The sequence below is a fragment of the Sarcophilus harrisii genome, chromosome 5 (genome assembly GCF_902635505.1).
Source record: "Sarcophilus harrisii chromosome 5, mSarHar1.11, whole genome shotgun sequence".
NCBI classification, from domain to species: Eukaryota; Metazoa; Chordata; class Mammalia; order Dasyuromorphia; family Dasyuridae; genus Sarcophilus; species Sarcophilus harrisii.
In genome coordinates, this window is record NC_045430.1 from 151,960,426 (window position 1) to 151,987,450 (window position 27,025).

General features: G+C 33.4%; 1 protein-coding gene across 1 annotated transcript; it reads left to right on the top strand.

Moving 5' to 3' along the window:
• On the top strand, positions 1 to 26,307 carry DLD (dihydrolipoamide dehydrogenase). Its single transcript, XM_003771506.4, has 14 exons — positions 1 to 177; positions 3,039 to 3,117; positions 8,652 to 8,731; positions 9,865 to 9,933; positions 12,645 to 12,711; positions 14,667 to 14,767; positions 15,688 to 15,831; positions 16,165 to 16,266; positions 18,501 to 18,691; positions 19,567 to 19,737; positions 20,051 to 20,240; positions 21,131 to 21,268; positions 25,205 to 25,294; positions 25,391 to 26,307. Exons 1-14 carry the CDS (start codon positions 139 to 141, stop codon positions 25,454 to 25,456), a joined length of 1,527 nt encoding a protein of 508 aa, XP_003771554.1. The 5' UTR covers positions 1 to 138; the 3' UTR covers positions 25,457 to 26,307.
• Positions 26,308 to 27,025: the final 718 nt, after the last annotated feature.

A 27,025-nucleotide genomic window follows, 5' to 3' on the forward strand; every position in this document is an offset into this window, starting at 1 on the left:
ATCGGAGAGCTCGTACAGGGCCGTCCGGATAGGCGCCGGGTGCGCAGGCGCAGCGACCCGAGTCCTTGGTGCGGCGGAGCTAGATTTTGGCGGAGGTGAAAATCGGCGGCGGCGGCGGCGGGGTCATCCGCAAGGAAAATGCAGAGCTGGAGCCGTGTGTCCTGCGCCCTGGCCAAGGTGAGGGGCGGTCCCGGCGTTCGGGGCGGTCCCGGCGTTCGGGGCGCAGGGGTGTCAGGGAGGGGGCAAGCCCGTGGGGACAGGTCGGTGAGCTAACGGGACTAGGCCCCAGGCCCGAAGGGCCAGGACCGCGGCCTGGGCTGCCCTCCCCCTTGGCCTTGCCTGTCCCGGTTTGGGGGTGGGGGAGAAAAGCGCGTCCTCGGCCTAGTTGCAGCAGGCGCGGCGCCCAGCCTAGTCCCCGGAAGCTCTCCGGGCTGCCTCGGGGTCACCCTCGCTCCCCGTCCCGCTGGTCTTGCCCTGCCCTACGCACAGGTGGGAGGAGCAAGGCCCCCTCCCTCCGGTCCCGCCGCCTTCCCGTGGTACCCTCTACCCGAGCTCCCCCGCGCCTCTCCACTCCCTCCCTTTCTCCCCTTTAACTTACTGTCCCCTCCCCGCTTCAGGCTTGGCCGGCCGGGACCGGTCCCAGAGCAGCTCTTCTTATAGGGAACTTTCCAGCAGCTCTCTCACACTATCCACAAAATGCACCCATTGCACAAATGGGGAGACCGAGGCGGAGTTTCCTCGTAGTTTCCCACCCCAGTGAGGATAGGAATTTAGACCGTGCCCCATTCCAACTCAAGTTCTTCCCGTTGTGTTTCTCTCCCTACTACCCACCTGGCTCTCTTTGGTGGGCACTGTTTGCTTCCCTTTGTCGTGTTTTAGAGAGAGATTATTGTTCATTTTCATTTCCAGCTCTAACTTGCTAAATGAACAGGCTTAGTTGTTTGATCTTGTGCTGAGGCACAATGTGTCCCCATTCATAAAACACTAGCTAAAACATTTTAAGAGAATGTTTTGAAAGTTATAATACAATTTGTTAGTGCCGGAAAGTCTTCTGAAGATTTGTGTCCTAGAAATATAAAATTTAACTGTTTAACTTATTTTTGGTTAGATTACTTCAGATGAATACAACCTCATTTCATTAATCTCGTTTTTTAATGCTTCCTCCAACTTTAACCTTTCTGCAACCTCTCCCTGCCTCCCATTTCCCACTTCTTTCCTCCCATTTTTCACTACTTTTGTTCTCGTTTTTTAATTCTTCCTCCAACTTTTACCTTTCTGCAACCTCTCCTTCCTCCCATTTCACACTTCTTTCCTCCCATTTTTCACTACTTTTGTACTCCTTTTATTTTATTTGGACTGTATTCCTTATGCCCTCCCTCTTTACCAGTTCATTAGAGTGAGATATAGTCACTTTTTCCATTAGCTTGATTAATTTCTTGTTTTTTTGTCTGACATAGTAGACACTATTGGGTACTTAATAGAGCGATTCCTCTACTAGTCTTCCTCCTAATTCAATATCTCTTTGTTTTGCTACTCTTTTGCCACAAAGTGTCCTTTTAAAAGTAATGTTGTAATATAGTTGTGTGTTTTACCTAAATTAAACTGAAAGGTGGAAGCCATATTTTGTTGAAACCTGTAGAAATTTCTCTTGTGATTTAATATAGTGCTCTGTACAAAAGTTGAGCTCGCAATGTTTGTTCCATAGCCAAAAAAAAACATGATGCATCTTCATAGGATGTTCTCAGCAAATATTTGCAGATTATATATGAATGACTTATTTAGGGAGAAAAGTCACACACAAAAAAAAGCATTAGGGGCACATTATAGAATTACTTAGGTAAAATGATAAATTAGAGTTTAAAATATTAGAAATTAGATAAATGAATTATTTAAAAAGGATTTTGACTTATCCTTTTAAAAGGATAAGAACATTTGGCTGTACTTCCTAAAATTTTGCCAGTCCTTAAACAATTAAATGCTTACTATGTGCTAAAGAACAGTGCTAGGCACTGAGGATACAAAGATAAACATACTCTTACCCTGAAGAAGCTTATTATATATTATTATTGGGGAAAACAATATGTACAGATATTTATTTATACAGAATAAATACAAAATAATTAAAACACTCAATTTGAGAAATTTAAAAAGGTTTCTTTGATAGCACTATATGGAGTCTGCCCTTCATAATAAAAGACTATAATGTGACAGACTGAGGATGACTTTCAGAAACTTTGAAGCCAGATATTAGTGCCAATTAGCTGATAAGTCTTTTAGGGGAAAAAAGTCTTTCATTTATTTGTTTTGCTAGGGAATTGGGGTTAAATTACCCAAATCACCCAGGATTAACACAACTAATATTAAGTATCTGAACTTCAGTCCTGCCTCCAAGGCCTGGGAGAAATTTAAAATTTTAATTTGGAAGCTTAAAAAATGGCAGGAAGGAAAATTATTATTGTCCGCTGCCCCTCCTCCACTCCTCTCCTTTTCCCTCTCCTTCCTGAGGTAATTGGGGTCAAGTGACTTGCCCAGGGTCACCCTGCTAGGAAGTCTTAAGTATCTGAGTTCTGATTTGAGCTCAGATCCTCCTAACTTCAGAACCTGTGCTCTATCCACTGCCCCACCTCCCTGCCCCTGTATTATTGTTTTTATAGTTTGTAATAGTTTATTACTTTAAAAGAATTAATATTTCAAATCTAGAATACATCACCAAACATGTTCTGACCATTTATATATAGTTTCTCTTTCATAGAGAATTCAATATGTTATTTTTAAGGCTGTCCCGCTTGTCTGTCTCCTGCTAAACTTCCCCACAATTCTTCTCTAAACATTTAAAATAAGTATTTCAAAGATCATTTTTTCTTTTTAAAAATTCTGATTAACCCTATTGTCTTAATGCAATAGAAATTATATTACAATGTAATTGGAAATATATTTGCAACCAATTTGTTGTATAAGTAATCTTACCAACCTTGAACCGTGTTTGAAATAAATATTTACATACTCTAAAATTCATTTTGCTTTTTTCTGTCTTCCAGAGAGGCCATTTTAGTCGAATGCCTCATGGCTTACAGGGGATTTCTGCAGTTCCTTTGAGAACATATGCAGATCAACCAAGTAAGTGCTTTTTTGGGGGGGAAATCAATTTCATATCAGATTAATTGATAGTTTCCTTATGTTCTGAAAATGGAACCAAGAAATATGTTATTATTAACAAAGGAATCAATTTGTGGTATAGAGTTGGCTATTTTAAGTGTTCAGGTTGTTGAAATTAAGCTATTAAACACATGCTGAACATAAGCAAGTGATTGAGAAATTTATTCTATATATCCATTAGGATAATTTTGGGGCAATGATTTGTTTGAGTTTAAGGTAGAATATCATTGATTCTTTCTCAATGTACATTGAATAACATATTGCTATTATTACATGTTTTCATTATAACTGATAGTTACCTATTACATTAAGGTTAAGTGTGTGTGTGTGTATAAATGACATTTAGGGACAAAAGTCACAAACAGAAGAGTAGGAAGGACATTATAATTATTCAGTAAATGATAAATTAGAGCTAAATATAAAAAATGAGATGAATGCACTATTTTAAATAAAGGGGAATAAAGGGATTTTGCATATGTGTGTATAGGACCAGATTTCTTGAGGAAATCTAGCTATATAGACTTAGCTATATCAGATCACCAGCTGTATTTGTAACTTTGTAGCTTTAGATCTCATTTAATTTCATTGTAATGTAAAGAAATTTTATGAGTTGAACATTAAAATTTAGCTTTTACTGAAACAGATCTCAAATAGAGATCATCTATATACATAATAACTATTTGTGGGTTATATCAAATTGAATGTGCTAGACTTAGTAAAAATTGAATGTACAGATTACTTTTTCAAATGTATAAAATAAAATGCACACCAGATTTAAATTTATTTAGTTCTCATATTAAACCTCATTGTTCTGTTTTTCTTCATTTGCTTTTAGAATTGAGAAACATCTTTGTTCAAACTCCAGTAGTACTTACTATCCTAGTTATTTGGCCAAAAAAAAAAAAAAAAATCCTATTACTTTGTGACATCCATTGCTGTTTTGCAATGTTATTTTGTATTGTACTGATTTGATGTTGAAGTATGTTTGTTGTCCAAGGATTTCCTAAATTTGGAGCAGTTCATCATCTGGTAGTGATCTATATCAACATGGGAAATAAATAAACTTATAAAACTGTAGATTTGTGATTTGTTATTTAATTTTTCATGCATTTTCTATGTTCCCTTAGATTGTAAATTCCTTTAAGTTAGGTACCATCTTTTAAGACTATATGTTTCTTTCCTTTTATGAATTCTTTTGTTTCTTAAATGTTCAGGAAATAGTTGATTTTGATTTAGTTGCTAAAACAGCTTCCTGTCCCCTTAATTGAGATTCTTTAATGCCAGAAAATTGTCATTGAAGGATACTTGTGTAATGTTGACTCTGATTTGGATCTCTATTGGTTTACTTTTTGATAAGCTCTTGGTTTCAAGGTAATGTTAGTGAACAAACTTGTTTCAATGGCACAATTACTGAGAACAATGTGTATATTTTCTTCAACTATTTTGCTTCCTCTCATTGATTCTCTGTGTAGTTGTGGTTTTGGCTGCCACATTTAAGAAGATCATTCTTAGTTTTACCCCGTGGACTTTAAAAGAGCCACTCTCCCCCCCCCCCCCCCCCTTTTTTTTCCCTTGGAATATTTTATTAAAGTAGCTTTTTTAGTTGGCTCATTGCCATCTGAAACATTTGATTTTTTCTTCTTTATTGTTTTTTTTTTTGTTTTATTTAAGTTTAAGCTCACATAGTTATGTTGTAGTACTTGGGTTTCCCTAAATGCTTAGTCATAATTATAGATGACATAGTAATTTGAATTGAACATTCCAAAATCTCTGAATTTCATATTGTTGAAAGAGATTAATTTTATCTATACTAGGAAAATGGTGGATGAAAAAAAAATGTACTTCACAGATAATAATAAAGAGTTGGTTAGGTAATCTGTTGAATTAATTGGATTGGATTACATTTGGGAAAAATATGAAGTGCTCTCAAAGTAGTTAGTGTGGTAGTATTTAAAATGAATATCGTTCTGATGTAATTAAAATTACATACAACTCATAGGACAGAAAAACCTCTAGAGGTGGAATCAGGCTGTAGCATGGTACCAAAAAGACTTACATACAAGGCATGGTCATATATTGAGAATGAGAAAATGAGGTGACATACTGTCCTCTCAGGTTATTGGGAGACCAAGAAAAAGGTCTTTGAATGTTTCATAGATCCTTTATGGCGCATTTATGATACAATTTAAGAGTCTTATGTGAGAGAATTTGTGGCAGACTCATGATTTTATTGGTGAAAAGATTATCTACTTCACAGGTAAAATAATTTCTTCATGATATCTTAAGCTCAAGCATCAAAGCGTGTGTTACCTCACTTGTTCTATATTGTCTGTTATCTTGAACAACATTTTTCTCATGATAGCAATATTTGGTGTGTGGATGGCATATTGTGTGCTTCCCAATGAAAATGGGAGTTTTTTTTTTTTTTTTTTTTTTTTTTTAAAGAAGCAGCAGCTGCATAAAGCTCAAAAGATTCAAATATTTTATCCAAAATCAACTAGTAAGTCATACAGCTATGGCGGTCTGGTATACCAATAATGCAGAATTTGGAGAGCCCCCCGGATTGGAATCAGGAGAGGTTATGAGTTCTTTTCCTGGCTCTATTTCTCTCTAGTTTTATGTGACCTTGGGTAAATCATGTGCCTTAATTTCCTTATCCACAAAATGAGAGAGGTTGAATTGTTCTCTAGGGTTCCTTCTAACTAGAATTTGATGACCCTATGAGTCTGTTGCTACTCAAGTACAGTAGGATAAATTTTTTCACAATAGTAATATGTTTTTCAGAGCTTTCAGTTACTAGATTGCAAATGAAACTATATATATCCATTTCAGATTGAAGACTCATAGGAAATTAACCTTTCCAAAACCCAGTTTTCTCATTTTTAATGTAAGAATAATAAATACCTAACTCAACGACTCACAGGTTATTGTATTAATCAAAAACTTAAATGTAGACTCTGTGGTTAACCTTGGGAGTTCTCTGTAAGCATGAAATCATAGGGCTAAGGTCCTCTAACTTTCTCCCTCATTCTTCCAGGATGTATTGTTTTTATTTATATTCATGGAAGGGGAGACAGTTTGGTATAGTAGAAAGAACATTGAACTTGGAATCAGAAGACCAGTGGGTTTTATGACTGGAGCTGATTTTTTGATTAGTAATTTAATATATTGGGGCCTCATTTTTCTTATCTCCAATATGAAAGATGGGTCTAGTTGATCTCCAGAAGTTCTTTACAAATGTGTAATTGATGTAATTAATGTTTTTTTTAGAGTGCTGCATATAATGGAAGAGATTTCTTGCTTTCATTTATTGTATAGATTTTGGTGTATAGAACTATTTTCACTTCAGTGAAGAGCTATATTTCTGGTAAATTAAATGATTACCCATGTAATCAGACAGTAGTCAGACAGCATTCAATATGTACAGGAATGGGATTCTTAACCTGGAGGGCATGGGTTTCTTTAATCTTTCATATTTTTATAGCTGCTTCAATATAACTTTCAGTATGGTTATCTTGGTTAATTATAAATATAAAAGTGTTTTATATACTTAAAAACATTCTTCTGAGACTTGGTTCATAGATTTCACCATATTGTCAAGGGAGGATCCATAACCAAAAAAGACTTAGAGTTCCTATTTTAGAGACTTACCTAGCGTAAAGAGAATGAGACTGTTCCTCCCTAAAAGGATTTATCAGGAGACTGTAAGGTGGGGTACTGAGAAATCTCCAACTTAAGAGGTTGTATTTTTGGGAAGAAGAGAATGGGAACTTATTAGCATTGATTTTTGTTCCTAGAATAAGGATTGTTTGATTAAAAAAAATAGTATTTATATCCTCAGTATCTGGTACATAACACAGTAATTCCCTCTTATCTATGGAAATATGCTTTTTTTTGGGGGGGGTGAGGCAGTTGGGGTTAAGTGACTTGTCCAGGGTCATACAGCTAGTAAGTAACTTTAAGTATCTGAGGCTGGATTTGACCCCAGTCTTTCTTAACTGCAGGGCGGTGCTCTTGTCTCATGCCATCCAACTGCCCTGAGGATGTGTTCTTTTTTTTGCTGAGGTAATTGGAGTTAAGTGACTTGTTTAGGGTCACACAACTAGGAAGTGTTAAGTGTCTGAGACCAGACTTGGGGCAGGTCCTTCCTGACTTCAGGGTTGGTGCTCTATCCACTGTGCCATCTAGCTGCCCTTCTGAGGATGTGTTCTAAACCCCACCCTCCATCTCCCAGTGGATGCCTCATATAACCTCATATAGGACCTTTAACTTTTAACACCTGTGTTAACCTTATAGTAATACTACATCTCTGCTTCTGGTCCTTAACTTGGTGCTCTATTGCCTCCTAATCCCCCCATCTTAACAAAAAAAATTAGGGGAAAAAAAACCCTAAAAAAAAATGAGCCTAAACCCTTCTAATGAAGGCTGAAGAACAGATACATTCTGGAGGGGAGGGGCTTGGCTTGAGACCCCTTAGGCTGAGAGAGGACACTTTTTGCTTTACTCTCTTCACTTGTTAAGTTCTGTGTCTCTTTTGAATCCTCGATGCTTGAGTACTTAATGTCTGGTTTTGGCCCCCATGTGTTCTTAAACCATGTGCTGATCTCTTCCCTCCACAGACATGTGACCCCTTTCCTGCTTTCCTTATAACTCCTGGAATTTGCAGTTGACCTCCTATAACTGAAACCTGGAAAAATAAAACTGCAAATAAGGGAGGACTATTGTAGGTGCTTAATAAATGTTTCTTGATTAATTGATAACCATGAATCTTAAAAATAAGCAATTTCTAATTTGTGATCTTTATAGAACTTCACATAACAAATTCCTCCTAATTTAGAATGCTTGGCATATTCGTTGTTCAGTCATGTTAGACTCTTGGTGACCCCATTTGAATTTTTCTTAGCAAAAATACTGGAGGAATTTGCCATTTCCTTCTCCAGCTTATTTTACAGGTGAGAAAATTAATACAAATTAATTAAGTGACTCATTTAGGGCCATACAGCTAGTAAGTGTCCTAGGCAAGTAGGTCCTTAATAAATGATTATTAAAATGAGTAGAATATTCTTGTTGAGTATTTTGGCCCATTACAGTTTTTATGCCAGACACAAATTACCATCTGTTAGAGAATTAGAATAGCTGTATTAGTGAATTTAAATTTTCTCTAAAGCAGTTTGAGTTTTTTTCGAGTTTTAATGGCATTACAAACACCAGCTATTAAACAGTAATCCTAGATAAACAGAAGATCCTGCCTTTGCAATCTACCTACAGGTTATGTGACCCAGAGTTAGTAATCTTTTCAGTGGTCTTGGCAACTCTTGGGCTAGAAGTTGATGAGCAGACAATACTTGCATTGTTAGAAGAAGCTTCTCAGCAAGAGCTTCTTAGCATAAAAGTACTTGTCTGGTTAAAAAAAAATTAGTAAATGTCTACTCATGGTATTGAATTAAAGAAAACACATTTCTCAATTTTTTTATGCCCACTTGGTTTTATTGTAGTTGATGCTGATGTGACAGTCATAGGTTCTGGTCCTGGAGGATATGTTGCTGCTATTAAAGCTGCTCAATTGGGTTTTAAGGTAAGACTCAGATTCATGTCAAGTGCCAGTTCAATATCAACTATTAATAATTATTAGTGTGATTTAAAAATTTTGAAGATCATAATGTGATAAATAACCTCTCCATTTTCATGAAGTAAATTGGAAGTTTTGAGGTGATGCTCCTGAAAATAAAGTTCTTTTGGGGGGGTTAGCAGTCTCAAAACTATTAAGTAAAGTGTACTTTTTTTTTTTTTTTTTTTTTTTTTAAGATTTTATAAACATACTAAGGAAATGATAGAGTCAAGGCATTCTCTGTTCTGATGTTTCCAAGTTAATGTCATAACATTTTCATAGAATTGATAGAACATTGCTTATAACTGTGGTATTGATAGATAATAATAAAACTGGAAATTTGTATATAGATTAGATTAAGGTTTTTTAAACTTTGTTCATTTGTGGCTCTTTTTTGTCCAAGAAATTTTTTCATGACCCTGGGTATAAAGGTATTTTATAAAATAAATATATAAATAAATCCTAATTTTGTGACATAATTTAGTTAGGAGACCCCATATGAGGCCATGAACTACAATTTAAGGAGTTGGAGATTAGATTATGAACGTATAGAGTTCACAGAATAGTTAGCGCCACCCCCCCAAAAAAAAAAAAAAAGTGTGGGGTGGGCAAGAACTAATTTGTTGAAATCGATTAAGACTATGTTCATATATATTGGTAGCTTTGGAGTTAAGACAAGTTTTCTTTCCAGGTTCTGCCTTTGATACTTCTGACTTCTGTGACTATAGACTTGTTTTATTTCTGATGGTCTAAGTCAACTCTTTAAGAATTAAAATTATAGATGAGTAATTACTCCTTGTTTGCAAAGAAAATTTCCACAATGGGAGTATATCATTTCACTGTGTTGAAGACACAGGTCTTCTTATTTTCACAGATTTTTTTTCAGAAGAACTGATAAAGCTGATGATTTTAAAATTTAATGATCAGTTTTAATTCTTTATGTAAAAGAACTTTACATATTTAAAATAAGGGTTGTTTTACTATGTGACGTACAGAATGAAAATCTGATTTTTCTAGAATAGTTTATGCAATTGTACTTATTTTAGCGAAAATTACATGATGCAAATGTAATCATGAATATTTGTTTCCTTTTATTGTAGACAGTCTGTGTTGAAAAAAATGAAACACTTGGTGGAACTTGTTTGAATGTTGGCTGTATTCCTTCTAAGGTGAGTTCAAATTTTGTATAATATGATAAGTTCCTGAATCTCTGGAATTGTGTACTAAGACAGAATGACTAGATTAGTTTAAAAAAAAAAAATTCTTGTCTGGAAATTTTTTTAAGCTAAAGAGTTTACTATTTTTTAGTTCCCCAAAGTGTATCAAAACTAAATTTCAATATGATGATTGTGCTTTTAAAGCTCTGCTTTTAGAAGACACAGCCTAAGCTACAAATTAAGTAATGCCACATACTAAAGGAACAGGTTGAATCAGAGTAGTCAGAATAGTGGCTAGGATGTTCTCTCATCTTGGTGTTTAGTGAAGCTTGGATGCACCCAACTTTGAGGTGGTGAGAGAAATTTTCTTGGAGAAAAGGGAAATTGGCAGTGTCTGCAGTTTGGGGTAACAGCTCTCAACCTTGGGAAGAATAGGTTGTCTTAGGTAAATTGTAAATATGTAAATACTGATGGTAAGATGTTACCAAGAAAAATGATAAATATTGGTGCCTATGGCCGAGTTTTAGGCATTGAATTACATTAAATAGTTCATGGGTTTTTTTTTTTTTTCTAAAATTTGCATCTATTAATAACTTTCATGACTAGAAAGTAGATAGTAATCTACTTTTGAAATGACAGTTATCCTCTTTAAATCCACTTTTGTATTCCACCTACCAAATTCTCTAGTAGTCTGTTCTGGAATATTATTATACTATGCACTTAGATCCCCACTGATTAGTCTTCATTGAAGTTTCAAAAATTTAACTAAATTAGTCCAGTCACCAAGAGGAAGAAATTTATAGTCTATTTTGAAAATCTTCTTTAGTTACCTTTATTGCATTTTTTTCTTTTTTTCACCCATAATCATAAAATAAAAAAATTAGAGCTAGAACGAACCTTAGAATTGATCTAGTCTATTTCATTTTATAGATTTAAAAAATAAGTTTTCTCAAATGTATCAAAGTTTTCATTGGGATTTGAGCTTGTTTGTTTAAAAATGTAGAATTGTTGTGTTAAAAACAGTTTATAGCAGGAAGGATGGGAAGGGAATAGTAATTTGTTTTAATTTCAGCAAAGAAAACTTTTGCTTAATTATTAGATGGAATAGAAAAAAATGATTTAGTATGTACTGCTAGTAATATACTTCTACTTGGAATTCTGATTAGTTGTGAGATGTTTTTTCAACTGTGAAAGCTATTAAGACCATTTATGGGCGGGAAAAGAGAGGCCTATGAATCAGTGTAGCACAAAGTGTTAAATTAAGATTTAGGAAAAAACTTGTTGATCTTTCTAAAAATAGTAATGATAAAGCTCTTTTAAGAAAACAATTAAAATTTCTTTAATCTTTATGTCATCCTTTAATAAAATTGTTTTTGTATGTTCTTATGCACATGAACATTAGTATAGTATTACATACATATAAATAAATTTACATATTGGCTTTAATTTTTTTACTAATTGACAGTGAACAAAAGAGATCACTTTCCTTTGGGATCAGTATCAAAATGTTCATTGAGACAATTTATGGTTTTCTTCATAAAGATTAGGATATAAAAATATATATGAAAAAAAAATAAGGAATAGTAGGGACTTAGCATTACCATTTCATAAACTATATACAGAGGAGCAATTATTTAAACCATTTGGTACTAGATAAAAACTGAAAAAAAAATCAGTGGAGTAGATAACTAGCACACATACAAGCAAATAAAAACAGCATTCTAGGGTTTGAGAAACACTATTTGACAAAAATTGCTGTGAAAATAAAAAGTCTAATTTTTTAAAATAAGTAGATCTTTACCATTATAGCATTGAATTGATTTACATTGTAATCACAGTGCCTGTTCTTTTGACTCTGGTTTTTGTTTTTTTTACTTTTTAATCACTTCATGCAAATCTTCCTGAGTACCTCTGAATTTGTAGTTCTCATTCCTTAATATACAGTATTATTATGTTGTATTGAAATGCCAGTTTCTTCACTGTTTTCCAGTTGTTAGGTGCATACTTTATTAAGTACATATAAAATAAAGCAAACAATATTTATCAATAGATAGATAGATATAGATATATATTTGTATATTGGACTTCTCTTTCTTTTAGCTTTTTTGGTATTGGAGTCCCAATAATGAAATCTCAGAAGCATTGAATATAAAAATTTAAATGACTTTCCTTGTTGTAATTCCAAACTTTTTCACAATGAATTAATTATTAGCTCAGCCCTATCAGCCTTGTCTTCCCATATCTTGTCCAACATTTAGTTTTGGGTAAGCTCCTTGAAGACAGGGATAGTGTTTTTATTTACTTTATATTCTCTCTCTCTCTCTCTCTTTTTGCTGAAGCAACTGGGGTTAAGTGACTTGCACAGGGTCACACAGCTAGGAAGTGTTAAGTGTCTAAGACCAGATTTGAACTCAGGTCCTCCTGACTTCAGGGTTGGTACTCCGTGCACTGTGCCATCTAGCTGCCCCTCACTTTGTATTCTCTAAGGTATCTAGAATAAATGTACTAAATGAATTTGAGTTGATTAATTAAATCCAACTTCCCTCTCTGAGTCTTCATTATTTTGATACCTTTACTCTTTTCCATGACTAACTAATAAGTCTATTCAGGCAACTCTTAATTGACACAATACTAGGCACAGTTATGAATAAAGACATCTATAAATGCTTTTTATTCTCAACTTTGTAAGTACTATGTTTTTTGAGTTTTTTTTTTCTTTTCAGGCATTATTGAATAACTCATATTTTTATCACTTGGCTCATAAAGATTTTGCCTCTAGAGGAATTGAAAGTAAGTATACAATTTATAGTTTAAAACTATTGTTAACTATACATAGTTTGACAAATTTAAAAAAAGATCTTTCTTTAATAGGGAAAGTTAGCATTAAAGAAAATATGGGGAAATTTTAGCTTTGAAAAAACAATGGCCTTTAAGCTCCAGGATTGTCACTTTTCTGGCCTTTGTCATTGTCTTTTCTGCATTGGCACCATAGCACTAGGCAAATGGTGAGAGATTCTCCATGATATAGGGATTTTTGTGAGAGGGGGCATTAAATTAGGAAAGGGAAGATGGAGGAAGTTAGAAAGTTTTTTTTTTTTTTTTTTTTGAGAGAAGAAACTAATTTTCTTTTCCTAAAGTCTTAATCTTTAGAGAATTAGAAGGGATGTTAATAAAACTACCATGCATCATGAGGAGGGAGCACTGACAAATATTAGAGAGATTTTGTAGGGAGACCAAGGGCTTAGAGTGTATCAGACTTGGTTTTGAGAGCTCTCTAGAGACCTCTGGCATAAACTGCTGCTTCTGGAGCAACAGCCAGAGCAGGTGAGACCTTGAGGCTACAAGGTAAAATACAGACAAGTAACCTCAACTAAGGCATTAAACTATGAAGAGGAGCAGTGGGTAGTTTTGCTGTACAGAAGAATGGCATTTTCACTGAGTTTTCTCTTCATATTTGTCTTCACCATTTTTTTCTCCAGCTAGTATTGCTGATAAGACTTATGTAGGAGAGGTATGTCAGAGAGAGAAAAACCAAATAGCCCAGTACTTTATTCTATCTATTGATCACAGTTGCCTTCCAGAAGTAGAGGCTTCAATCTAGGCAAGCCATGGTGAAGAAGACCTACAAGTATTGAGGCAAATTTCATCAAAGATATGATTAGACATAAACACGCCAGAGCAGAAAGAATATTTAGCTTTCGGTCAGGAGCCTTCAGGTTAAGTTCTGAATCCTAAGTAGAAAAATAATAAATATGACTTAACATTTGTATGCTACTGAAGGTTTACAGAGTTATCTTTGTGAGTCATATAGTATGAGTATTATCTCCATTTTATAAAAGATTAAGTTAGTATCAGTATCATAGAGGTTGTAGAGCTGGAAAGGTCTGAATCCAACTCTTATTTTACAGATGAGAGTTTGAGACCCAATAGATTAAATGATTGGGCAGCTAGGTGGCACAGGGCATTGAATGTTGGACCCGGAATCAGGACAAATGTGATTTCCACCACTAGCTGTGTGACCCTGGGCAAGTCACTTCACCCTGTTTGCCTCAGTTTCCTCATATGTAAGGTGAGCTGGAGAAAGAGATGGCAAACCATTCTAGTATCTTTGCCAAGAAAAAGCCCAAATGGGGACACAGAGTCAGATATGACTGAAAAACATCAAAGATTAAGTGATTTGTAACAAAGAAAATGTCTGAGTCCTACAGCTTGTAATTGAGAGAGCCAGTATTCAAAAAAGGAATTCCAGATTCCAAATGCAGTGTTCTTTCTTGTTATATACCACACAGGCAAATTTTCTTCTAGATGTAAGCAGTTCTTATTTTTATCCTTTCATATATTGGTCCCAGAGTCTCACATGAATGACTGGTGATTAAAACATAGTTGATCGTACTTAGATAAATCTCTACTATATTTTGAAGTTTTTCAGTTTTGCCTTTTTGTAAATATTTTTTACTAAAGTGAGCTGATTTTTTTTTTTTTAAGATTTCAAATATTTGTTTTGTTTATTATCAATCAAGTGAGTAGAGAAATTAGGAGATTGTAGACTATCTTCTTGGTAAATCATATTCCCTGGATAATTGTAATATAGTGTATCGCTGAAAAAATGTTATCCTGTAGTCTAACTTATTCTAAAAATATCATAAATAGAAATATGGTTTTAGGAAAAGGAATTAGTATTTTAATATTTATCTTTAAATATGACTAAAGACACCTGATCTAAATATCCATTTAACAAATTACAGTTGGAGAAATCCGTTTGAATTTAGAGAAGATGATGGAGCATAAGAATACTGCAGTAAAGGCTTTAACTGGTGGAATTGCTCACTTATTTAAGCAAAATAAGGTTTGTTTTATATGCAAGTTTCTTTGCTTTTTTATTTCCTGGAAATAGCTTTGATAAGTCATTTAGCTTTTCATAAAAAGACATGGCTTCAAATAATATATTGAAGAGTTTCATGCATTCAAAAATTTTTTAAATGTCCAATATATGTATTCCACTGTGTGGTAGGTATGAGGATAGATATTATATATCTGTTCTTAAAGTCTTTTTAGTCTAGTAGGAGTGATAGTCTTGATCATGATAAATTAAATGTGTTATATAGGGGGCGGGGAATCACTTCCAGTTGAAGTGATTTGGGGAAGATTTCATAGAAGAGGTATCATTTGAGCAGAATCTTGAAAGATGATTAGATGTCAAATCAAGAAATAGGTGGTTCAGGAATAGAGATGAGAAGGCCTAGGATCTGAATTGGGAATAAAGAATAATACATATTTGGAACCTAGGATATATGAGAGCATAATTTTCTATTTTAAAGGAATATTTAAACTAGATTCAAATTGATGCCTCTGAAATCTTTTATCAGTTATAGTCAATCTATTTTAATGAAAAACCACTGTGTTAGAATTTCATACTTTAGATAAAAGTATGTAGTGTCATATAAATAGACTGCTGGACTTGATCTCAGGAATACCAGCATTTGGATACCATCTTGGATGTTCCCTAGCTGTGTGATTCTGGACAAGTCATTTACTTTCTCTAAGCTATTGTTTCTTCATCTGTAAACTGGGGATCATAAATCACCTATATCTTAGGTTTGTTATGAGAATAAAATGAGATAACTTTGTAAAGTACCTTACAAATCGTAAAAGAAGTATGTATAAATATCAACTATTATTAAGTAATTTCATTTTTTTTTTCCTATTGGTAAATACATACATGCAAGTTAAGATTTACTCTTATATAAATGTTATCTTTTTTCAAAGGTCACCCGTGTGGATGGATTTGGAAAGATAATGGGCAAAAATCAGGTTACAGCAGCAAAATCTGATGGCAGCTCTCAGGTTATCAATACAAAGAACATTCTCATAGCCACAGGTTCAGAAGTTACTCCCTTCCCTGGAATCACGGTATAATTTATAACTATTACTGATCACTTTTACTAGAAACTTTTTCATATATTGTATTCTCTTTGATTTTGTTGAGTAAGTTTGGTCCATTACTAAAGAGTATTCAGAATCTTAGTTAATCATTTCGTTTCTAAACATAATAGCTGATACAAATTTCCAAATGAACTTTTACTAATACATTTCAATAAAATTAGATATATGATTAGTTTCAGAAGAAAGAAAGAAAGGCATTTTAGTGATGGCATTAAGTTATGTCTGTAATTAACAGAACCCAACTTTTTTTTTCATGGGTTGTTTATTTAATTCAGTATCTTTTTTTGCTTGGTTTTATAGGTTGATGAAGAAACAATTGTATCATCTACAGGTGCTTTATGCTTAAAAAAAGTTCCAGAAAAGCTGGTTGTCATTGGTGCAGGAGTAATAGGCGTAGAATTGGTAAGTGGGATGTTGTATGTATGTGTGTGTATGCATAAATGTACACATAAAATACATCATATCTGTATTGCATTGTAAAGAAGAACCTTCACATGATTTGGGAATTAAAGTGGATGACCTTTCTTTTTTTTCCCAACTCATATACATAAATTTTAATCATATATTTATGCATATATATATAGTTACAGATGCAAGACATTATCAGTATCCTACATCCTATTTATACTCAGCCATATCTTTTAATTTACATTTAGGTCACCTATGATTTTGTGTTTTCATAGATTGTAGTATTTCTGAAGATTGTATCATGTCTTGGGAAGACTATTTGGTTACTGTTAAAGATTTGATCTTTCATGACTGAGATCTTTGAAAAGAAACTTTTAGTTTTTTCCTCTTATGGGCCTGACCACTCACTAAGTATTCTTCAGTCGCACCCACCTCCACAGCCCTGCATGTGGTAAATGGGCATTAATGATTTTTTCTTGCATTTTGTTTTTTATTCAGGTATGCATAGTTAAGGTATGGATAGAGACCTTTTAGATATCAATAGAGGTACTGTAGTTTTCTAGGGCTCTGGGGCTTGATATATGTAATTAGTGCAGTGTTATTTATGACTAGAAATATGAATTCTTATATATATACACAGATATACACATAATTATGTTATCGGAAAATATACTTTGATTTTGGAAGAAATATCCATTTCTTTTAGCAAATGAATGTTTATGTAAAATACATATTTTTAAAATAATTATAATGTCGGTACATATTTGTCTAAACTTTATATTTAGCTCTTTTGTATTTTCATATGAAAATGGTCACTTTATTTCAAGTTTCTGGTCACTTTCATATCCCAAACCAGTTCTTGTTGGTGAGAACTAAATCTGACACAATTACCTTCTGAGTATTAGACTCATAAAACAGAGCATGACAGGAATTTTCTTTAGCAGAAGGAAACTTCAAAAAAATAACAGTAACATCATTAAAGTCTTTGCTTGATGCCAGGCCAATTTTATAAAATGAGTTTCTCATTCATAGTCTTTATTTTTTATTATGTAAATTTTATATGAATGTTAAAGTTTTATATATATATATATGTGAATGTGAGTGTATATACCTCAGCATTCTTCGCAATTGGAATTTAATAATTCGACATTCACTTAGCAATAAGATTATGTTAAGTTTGAAGTAAATGAAAATTCTGGTCATCAAGATAGCAAAATCTGGTGATTTATATAAACTGATTTGGGTGTTTTCACTATGGAAGAGGGTAAAGTCTTCTGACTTGTTTTCATGTATTTTAAGACTACAAAGAACTGAAGTCTCTACCACTAACCTTTTTTTTTTTAGGTTGTAATGAAATCTGTGATATAACTGTTCCATCTATCTAATAAGCTCTTAGATCACATTCTAAAAATTCAAGTTCTAAAACTTTCATTTATTGTCACTCAAGCAAATATTTTTCTTTAATTTAGTTGAAAAATAAAACTTTTTAATCTTACAGTTTACTTTTGAATTGTTAGGATAATAATTACTTCTAAATATTTGTTGCTATTTTTTTAATTATTTACTTATGCTATGAAGAATTGTATTCATCTTATTTCTTATGCATAATTTCTTGCACATTTGTTCAAGGTTCTGGGTAAAAATTTTTTAAAATATGATTTCTGTCCACTTGTTAAAAGTGGGAGGAAAAAAATCTTCCCTTTCTAAAAAAAAGTGAGCATAATTTTTAAAAATGTACTATACTCATAAGTTAAATTAAATATAAGCAGTTAACTTTGGGAATTGATTTTCAGTGGAAGTTGTATATTTTTTAGAACAGTCTTCATTAATAAAGTAAGTGTGTGCTCTGTTACAGGCCAGTTTTTTAGGCATAATTTCACTTTGGTAGTGCAACATCAATTGAAATACTGCATGGGAGTGGGGCAGGTAGATGGTACTGTGGATAGAGCCCCAGTCCTGAAATCAGGAGGACCCGAGTTAAAATTTGACCTCAGACACTTAATACTTCCTAGTTGTGTGACCCTGAGCAAGTCTCTTAACCCCAGTTGCCTCAGCAAAAAAAAAAAAAAAAAGTATTGCATAGGCTCAAAAAATAAGATACAAAAATTAAGATTTTGGGCTTCTTTATTTTAAACACACAGTATGTTATTTCCTAGTTTATTTTACCATTGAAATATTAGGGGTTTTTTTTTAGTTTTATATTTGTGTTCATGATTTATTATTTGCAGGGTTCGGTATGGCAGCGACTTGGTGCAGATGTGACAGCAGTCGAGTTCTTAGGACATGTTGGTGGTATGGGAATTGACATGGAAATTTCTAAAAATTTTCAGCGAATCCTTCAAAAACAGGGATTTAAGTTTAAACTAAATACCAAAGTTACTGGGGCTACCAAAAAACCAGATGGGAAAATTGATGTAGCGTAAGTGTGATGCATTTAATTTTATATATATAATATATAGATATATATATATATTGTTCTTTTATAAAGATTTTTGTGTGTCTCAAACATTCAGACTTTAAAGGCATTTTAATGAATGTTGATTTGAACCCTGACTAATGATTATATCATCTCCTAAAAGAACTTTTTAGCTTAGTGTTTTTAGCAAAATAAAATAATTTTTACATTTTTAAGTTTTGGTAATGAAATTAAGGTTTTAGATTTAAAAAAAAAAAAAAAAGAAACTAAATAAAATTAGGTGATAGTTAAGTGATTGAAGCATTTATAAAATTCTGTTAGGAACTAATAAATTTGTATTTTATGTTGAATTTATATAAGGTAATTCGCTTTTAGAAAGCTAAAGTCTCAAAATCCCTAAATGAGTTAAAGTTAGGAATATGTTAACTTAGGTTAACACACATAACACTTAGTGTAAAAATAAGCGTATTTTTCATATGTCTACACACAAGATCTTAGTGGGTATAACTGTAGTAGTTGTCTTGGAGCAAAAATTTCATCTTGGATCATCTCACGTTAATTTCTGTAATGTGTGGAAAAAAAACCAGTGTACCATAATGGATAAATGCTGAAGTAGGAACGAGATTTGGTTTCACATTCTACTGTGAGTCAACCTTTCTGAGCCTCAGTTTTCTTTGACTGACTTTTAAGTCATTGTGAACTATATCTTAAACTAGCAAAATCATTCTAATGATATTTAATTTTCTTACTCTTGGGCAGGTCTTTGTAGTCACAGAACTTAAAAAAAAAAACTAATTTTTAGGCATAGTAACATTTTAGTTAATTTAGTTAATATTTTGGCTCATGTTTACCAGGACTTTGTATTGTCTTTTGCATAGAATTGAAGCTGCTTCTGGTGGAAAAGCTGAAGTTCTCACTTGTGATGTGCTTTTGGTTTGTGTTGGCCGACGACCCTTCACCAAAAATTTGGGACTGGAAGAGCTTGGAATTGAGCTGGATCCCAAAGGTAGAATCCCAGTCAATAGCAGATTCCAAACCAAAATTCCAAAGTAAGTCAGATAGTTGTAAACATTTTCAGTAATCTTTTTAGATTCTATTTCAGACATTCCTATCTTGAAAATGAAATTTGTAATATATAAACATTTTAAAATGATTTATGTGGGGAAAAGTCAAGAATAGTGAATAAGATGTGGGTTCATTAAATGACTAAAATCAGATTTTATGGAATTTGGGAATTAGAAACTTAACCTATTGTAGGTTTTTTTTTTTTTTTAATTGATATGATTTGCTTTTAAATTATGTCAGGGCATTTAGTGCCTAAGATTTCACTAAGCACTGTTTTTCTTGTCATTTGTAATACAGTATCTTTGCTATTGGAGATGTAATTGCTGGCCCTATGTTAGCTCACAAAGCAGAAGATGAAGGTATCATCTGTGTTGAAGGAATGGCCGGAGGTGCTGTACATATTGACTACAATTGTGTGCCATCAGTGATCTATACGCATCCTGAAGTTGCATGGGTTGGTAAATCAGAAGAGCAGTTGAAAGAAGAGGTAATGAGAATTTAACTTCGGTTCCCGGGGCCATATGAATAAACTAAACTAAAATCATACAGTACTTGGGTTGGATAGCTGATATTTAGAAGTAGCAGTTGTGATTATCTACTTTATTTATGGGTATCAACATTATAATTCTTTGAGTAATTTTAAAATTGTTGAAGTTTTGGGGCAGCTAGGTGGAGCAGTGGTTAGAGCACCTGCCCTGAAATTAGGAAGACCTGAGTTCAAAATCTGGCCTCAGACACTTAACATTTCATAGCTGTTGGGCAAGTCACTTAACCCCAATTGCCTCAGAGGAAAAAAAAATTGTTGAAGTTTGGTCTGTAATCATTTTTTTTTTTTTTTAGTATTTTAAAAGTTGTTTCTAATAGATTTATAATTTATTTCACATAGTATAAAACTAGATTATCCAAATGTTATTCATACTTGTGTTTATCTAGTGAGCTCCATAGTGAAGAGCAAACTACAAAGCAGTAGTGGAAAGAGCACTGGCCCAGTGGGTGCAGAAGGGACTGGGAAGGGGGTGGTAAGAATCAAGTAGAAAAATTCTTGCTTTGGCTCTTTATTTGCTTTGTGACTACTTGTGATCACTTGTGTGACTATTTTTCTGGGCCTCAGTTTTCCATTCTGAAATATGTTAGTTTAGACTGGTGTTTAGTAAGATTCATTCCAGATTGAATGTTCTATGATAATATACATAATCATACTCACCAACGTTTTCTACTTGTAGTTTGTCCATTTAGATTTAAAGGTTCCCTTTATTTCATTTCCAAAGAAGTGCTCTGTATGAGCAGTATATTGAACCAACCAATAGATGTTTCGTCATAATCGAATGAGATTTTATAATGCTTACATATGCATTATTCATCGTCTGTTTTTCATAGGGTATTGAGTACAAAATTGGAAAGTTTCCTTTTGCTGCCAATAGTAGAGCTAAGACTAATGCTGACACAGATGGCATGGTGAAGATCCTTGGTCACAAATCAACAGACAGAATACTGGGAGCACATATTCTAGGATCAGTGAGTATTGTGAAACAGAAATTGCAACTGTTTGCAAAGTATAACCTCATTGCAGTTTAATTTTTCAGTCAGTTTAAAAACATTTAAAAATGTCTATTATGTACCAGGCATTGTGCTAGGTTGTTATAAATAAAAATAAAAAAAAAACCCAAAACAAAACAGACATTCCCTCCTTTCAAGTTTACATTTCTGTTAGGGAGATACATGTTAGCAGATAAGTAAAATAAGTAAATATTACTTAAATGTAAATGTGTGTGTATATGTGTGTGTGTGTATAATTTTGGAAAGTTTAGAACTTATAGGAGAAATTGGGAAAGAACTTGAAGGTACCATTCAGATTGATTATTGAAAGGCAGGTTGAGACAGCAGTGGAAAAAGATAAGAATTTCAGGCATGGAGGCAGCCTATGCAAAGGCACAAAGGGCAGAGATGGAATGTTATACAGGGACCAGGAAGGCAGTTTGATTCAACCATTGAATACTTGAAAGAGTGATGTGAAATTATCCTGGTTAAATCCAGATTTCCAAAAGGAGGAATTTGTAATTGTACAGGGAACTCCTGAATCTTGAGCCAGGGGAATTTCAAAATTTTGGAATGTAAATTGGGCAGCTCTTTAGAGAATAGGTTGGTGAGAAGAGTTTGAATGTAAGAACAAATAGATGGTTTCAGTAATTGAGACAAGAAATTTTGAGAGTTTTAATTATGGTGGTAGTGATGTGAGTAGAGAGGAGATGAATATAAGAGATAATTGAGATTGAAGACAAGATTTGGTAACTAATTGATTGGATATGGGGCTTCAAAGTGGAAAAATGAATAGAACTAGGGAGGTTAGGAATAGCTATGTGTTCATAAAGAAATAGAACAATCTATTTTGGACATTTTGACTTTGAGTTGCCTAAGACACCTACTGCCAAATGGAGTCAACCCTGAACAATATGCAGTTGGAAATGCAGGACTGGAGCACAGAAGAAAGATGAGGGAGGGCCTTATATATAGATTATTTAGATCATTTTTATTTACCAGGTGTTTTGACACAGATGTAATGCTGATTATACTGATTACTCATTGAAAATCTTAATCTATATATCACTTTTTTGCTCCATTTTTTTCCTCTAGTCAACTTATTTCCAATAAGGAAGTTTTTCTAAGATAACTCAATCAACAATTTGAGATTTGGACAAGTTTTTACTTAAACAGATGAATCGTAATCCAAATTATAAAATACTCTCTTTGCTTTACAGTTAATTTCCTATTCAAGAAAATTTCAATCAACTTAATTTTTTGTTATGGCTTTAATATGGCTTTCTTAACTTGTATATTTTAAATTCCTTTTTATGAAGTGCATTTTAAATATATCATTTGAGAGAATTGAAACCAGGATAGATAATATGAAAAACAGAGATCCAGAAAAATTGAAGGGAAGGAAGAATGACTCCTGATTAGTAAGGGGCAACAAAGCTTCTTAAACTGTTGGATCAAGACACCTCACATCAGAGTCATGAAATTCCATGTGGTGGTTGTGAAATTATGATTTATTATCAGTAAATGTTTGACTTGTATTCCTATTTTGTATATTTATATATCCTGAGTTGTGTAAAAATTTCTCTGGTGAAAAGGGGTTACAAGTGAAAAAAGTTTGAAGTCCAGGTACAGAGGAAAGGGAATTGAAAGTGAATTTGATAGACTTGGTTTTGAATCTTGATTCTGATATGTGATTGTGGACCTATAACTTGATCTCTGTAGTCTTTAATTCCTTCATTTATACACTCTAAATTAGGACACTTGCATTCTTTACCTTAACTGAGTTGTTATGAAGCAAATACTTTGGAAATGTAAGATTTAATTAGTGATAGTATTTACTACTATTTATTACTAATTTAGCTCAAATACTTAATACTAGTGGGTACTGTGGATATAGTCAATCATTTATTAAGTGCTTAAAGGATATCTAATAATGTGATAAGCCCTGGGAATGTAAAAAAAAGCAAAAGCATGGGCTCCATTAAAGGAGACATCCATGTAAATTATAATTTCAGAAGAAATTTACTAGCCATGAAAGTCTTCTGGGAATGGTCTCTTGAATAAAGTAAGATTTGAGCTAATTCTTGAAGGGAAGCCAGGAGGTGGAAAAGAGTGAGAACATTTTAGGTGGGGGAGAGAGTCATTAAAAAGGTACAGAGTTCTGTGTGAGGAACAGTACAATTTTTGTTGTACCTGGAGGAAAGTAAAATATAAAACTGGAAAGGTCTTTAAAAGCCAGCTGATATTTATAATTGAACTTGGAGGTAATGGGGAACCACTGAAGTTTTTAGAAGGCAACATGATCAGACCTGTACTTTAGGAAGAGCAGTTTGGTGGCTGAATGGAGAGCCTGGTATGGGGAGAGGTTTGAGGCAGGGAGGCCATCCAAAAGACTGTGTGAAATGGTGAGATTAGTGACAATATTGGAGGAAACAACAGGGTGTTAATGAAGATAAAGGGAGTAAGCCTTTGCAATAGATTGGCTAAAAGGAAGGCTGAGCATGGGAAAGTTGCAAGCTTGAGTAAATTGAAGATGATACCAAGTTGTAACCTTGGATAACTGGGAAGACTATGGTACCCCTATTAGCAATAGGGAAATTCAGAAGAATAGACATTTGGGGGGAATAGATAAAGGTATAAGATAATAAGGACTATGGAAACATTTCCTGTCCTATTTACTTTCTTTGGCATTTGCTTAGCTGAGTTAACCAAAACCCAAGATTTTGAAATTTTTTTTTTTTTTGAAGTTAAGTTTTTATGAGTTAGTAGAAGTCAGAAAATGTATATACTTTTAGATGGGAAAACTATCCAGATTTCTTGTAAACTTCTAGTGGAAGTGGGCAGAGGCCTGGGTAAGCATGCAAAAAAGTGGGTAGACCTTTGATTTCCATTGCTTTGCAGTCCCCTTTACTTAATCCCTCCTTGCAAAAATGAAATGCCAGAATATACTTCACAGGATCATAGCTTTAAATCTGGAAACGTAAGAAATCTCTAGTTTAACTAATTCATTTTACAGATATGGAAATTGAAGTTCAGAGATGTGATCTGGATCCTGCAGGTAGAATTCCTAGCTAGCACTCTTGGTGAACATATTCTCTTTCTCAGTAACTGTTGCTTAGTATTATTGTCTTTTTTGTCTCAGTTTTATTGTTATATAAACACTAATGGATATAAGTGAGTTCATTTTATATGTGCATTAGACTGATGGCTGCCGAGATTCCCTCAGAGGTTACTCTTCCATGATGTAAAGGGAGTCAGTTTTAAGAAAGATGGTTCAGTTTAAATAATGTACCTCAACATTTTGTTAGGTTTAAGAAAACAACATTGACTTTGAACATATTCTTTGAAAATTTTAGCAGGTAATTATAAAGTATGCATAAAGTAAGTTGGCAAATATATATAGCTTGTACTTTCTTAGGTGATCCTCTTCAGGCATAACATTTTTTTTTCAAAATTGAGTATAAAACTATAAACTATACACACTGATTCTATAGGATATTATCTTATTTTTAACAGGAGACATTAACTTAATAGCATGGTTTGAAATCAAAAGACCTGGGTCTGAACAAGTCAGCTGCTCTGAGTTTCAGTTTTCTCATCTATAAAAGGCAAGTTAGACTTAAGGAATTCCCAGCTCTCAATCTATGATTCTGTGAACATATTAACTACCTACTGTGTACTACAGTTACTTTTAGGGATATAGACTTGTTTAAATCTCTGTCCTGCCTTTAGGATGCTTAAAATCCAGTTAGAGGAAGAATAGGTACCAAAGCTTTGAAAATTTTATTTTTGAGTTCAGAGGGTATTGGTAAAAAGTTATCAGTGGATTTAGTAGGAAACAAAAAAAGTAAAGTGTGTATGTGTGTGCATATTACTCCCATAGAAATAGAATTATAGCATAACGTTATTTTATAGGGTGCTGGAGAAATGATAAATGAAGCTGCCCTTGCTTTGGAATATGGAGCATCCTGTGAAGATGTTGCAAGAGTTTGTCATGCCCATCCGGTAACTATTTTCTATGTATTTACTTGTAGAACTTTTTTTCTGCTACCACATTATCTTCTGTTCATTTTACTTTTGATATTTCTTTTTCCCTTACAGACTGTATCTGAAGCTTTCAGGGAAGCAAACCTAGCTGCATCTTTTGGCAAAGCAATCAACTTTTAAAATGAAATATACTTCTCTTCTGAAATATCTGAGAGATTTTCGTGGAAGGCTTCTAATGTAGAAGACTCACAGCTCTGAGACTTTTTAGGACTGAATTAAGTCATGTCTTTGTTCAGACAGTAAATATTTAATAAACGGGTTTGGATGAAGCCAAATGATCCCACAGCTATATATTAAATAAATTTAATAATCATTCATTTTCTGTGCATTGAGTACTGCAGAATTAAAACTTTAAAGGACAGCAGGTAACTATGAATTTGGTAAGAATTACATAAGCTTTCTGTAGCATTACAAAAACTGTTTAACTATTTTCACCCAAAAGCAATTGTTTCTTCTCTGAATTCAGTCAGTTGAATGTATTTGCATTGGTGTAGCTGGACTACAGTATGTGAAGTTAGTTACATTTAAAGATAGGTGGATGTCGTGACTTATACTTGGTTTTCATATTGGAAACAAAATGAATAAAAATTTCAAATATGTAAAATAGAACAGTGTAAATATAGGAAATAAATGTTAATCATTTAATTTTTATTTAACTGTTGAATTTTTACAATCCAGAGATAGAAATGTTTGGGGAAAAACTGGAATTTCCAAGGTCACATCATTGTAAATAAGAGCTATTAAGTACATTCAGATGACATTGCTATAATCTAACACCAAGCTTTTGGGGTTTGGGAGTTAATTAACTAATTGAAGATACCAAGTGTATTAGGGCAGAAAGTAGAGAAGAAAATATGGTAATAAAATAAACTTAAAAAGTTTTCATTCACTAAAATGAGTTATTACTATCTCTGGAATGTAATTTTTTTATAAAGTCTTAGATTTTCCAATTAAGTCTTGAAAAAGAACAATTTTCAAATCAAAATGTTTATGCTAAGGGTTGTACCTTCAGTGTTTTGAGAAAATGGCAATCATTCAAATGACCATTTTCTATACATGGATATATGTTCTATGAACAAATCTGAAAGTAGGTGGTAATCTATTGGAGGAAGCCACATTAGCAAATCTCTGAACTTATCTGTTCTCTTTTCTTAGTTATTTCATTCATTTTCCAGTGTATATAGGAAATAGGCAGATAAAGTGTTTTTCTAATTCTTTGTGAATTATTGTTTCTAAAAATGCTATAAAATATTATATTTGTTAATGAAAACAAAATGACCATTTTCCTCTTGTAATGATTACCCTTAGAATTATGCATTGTTAAATAATAGTTATATATTGAATACTAAAGGAGAAATAGGTCTGTACCTCATGTAACAATATAAATTACTGCTGTCTTTAGGGGTGAGAAGGCATTTATTAACTTTGGGGTAAGTCAAGAAAGACCTAGCCTAGGGTCACACACCCAGGGTATTTGAAGTGTCTGAGGCCAGATTTGAACTCAGGTCCTCCTGACTTCTGGCTGGTGCTCTATATCCATTGTACCATCTAGCTGTCCCCGAGACCTAGAAATTTCTAAAAGGAAAAAATTTATAGTGGTGGTTCAGAATGAATACAAACACCCACATAGGTTATTTTTAAAAGAAATATAAAAATGTTAAGATCTAAGATTATTTGCAAATCTCATTA

Bases quoted from the DNA above. Each gene is read 5' to 3' on its own strand.
- DLD (XM_003771506.4), top strand. From the start codon at position 139: ATGCAGAGCTGGAGCCGTGTGTCCTGCGCCCTGGCCAAG. The intron at 178-3,038 runs GTGAGGGGCGGT...TCTGTCTTCCAG, and splicing joins TGTCCTGCGCCCTGGCCAAG to AGAGGCCATTTTAGTCGAAT. The intron at 18,692-19,566 runs GTAAGTGTGATG...TCTTTTGCATAG, and splicing joins GATGGGAAAATTGATGTAGC to AATTGAAGCTGCTTCTGGTG.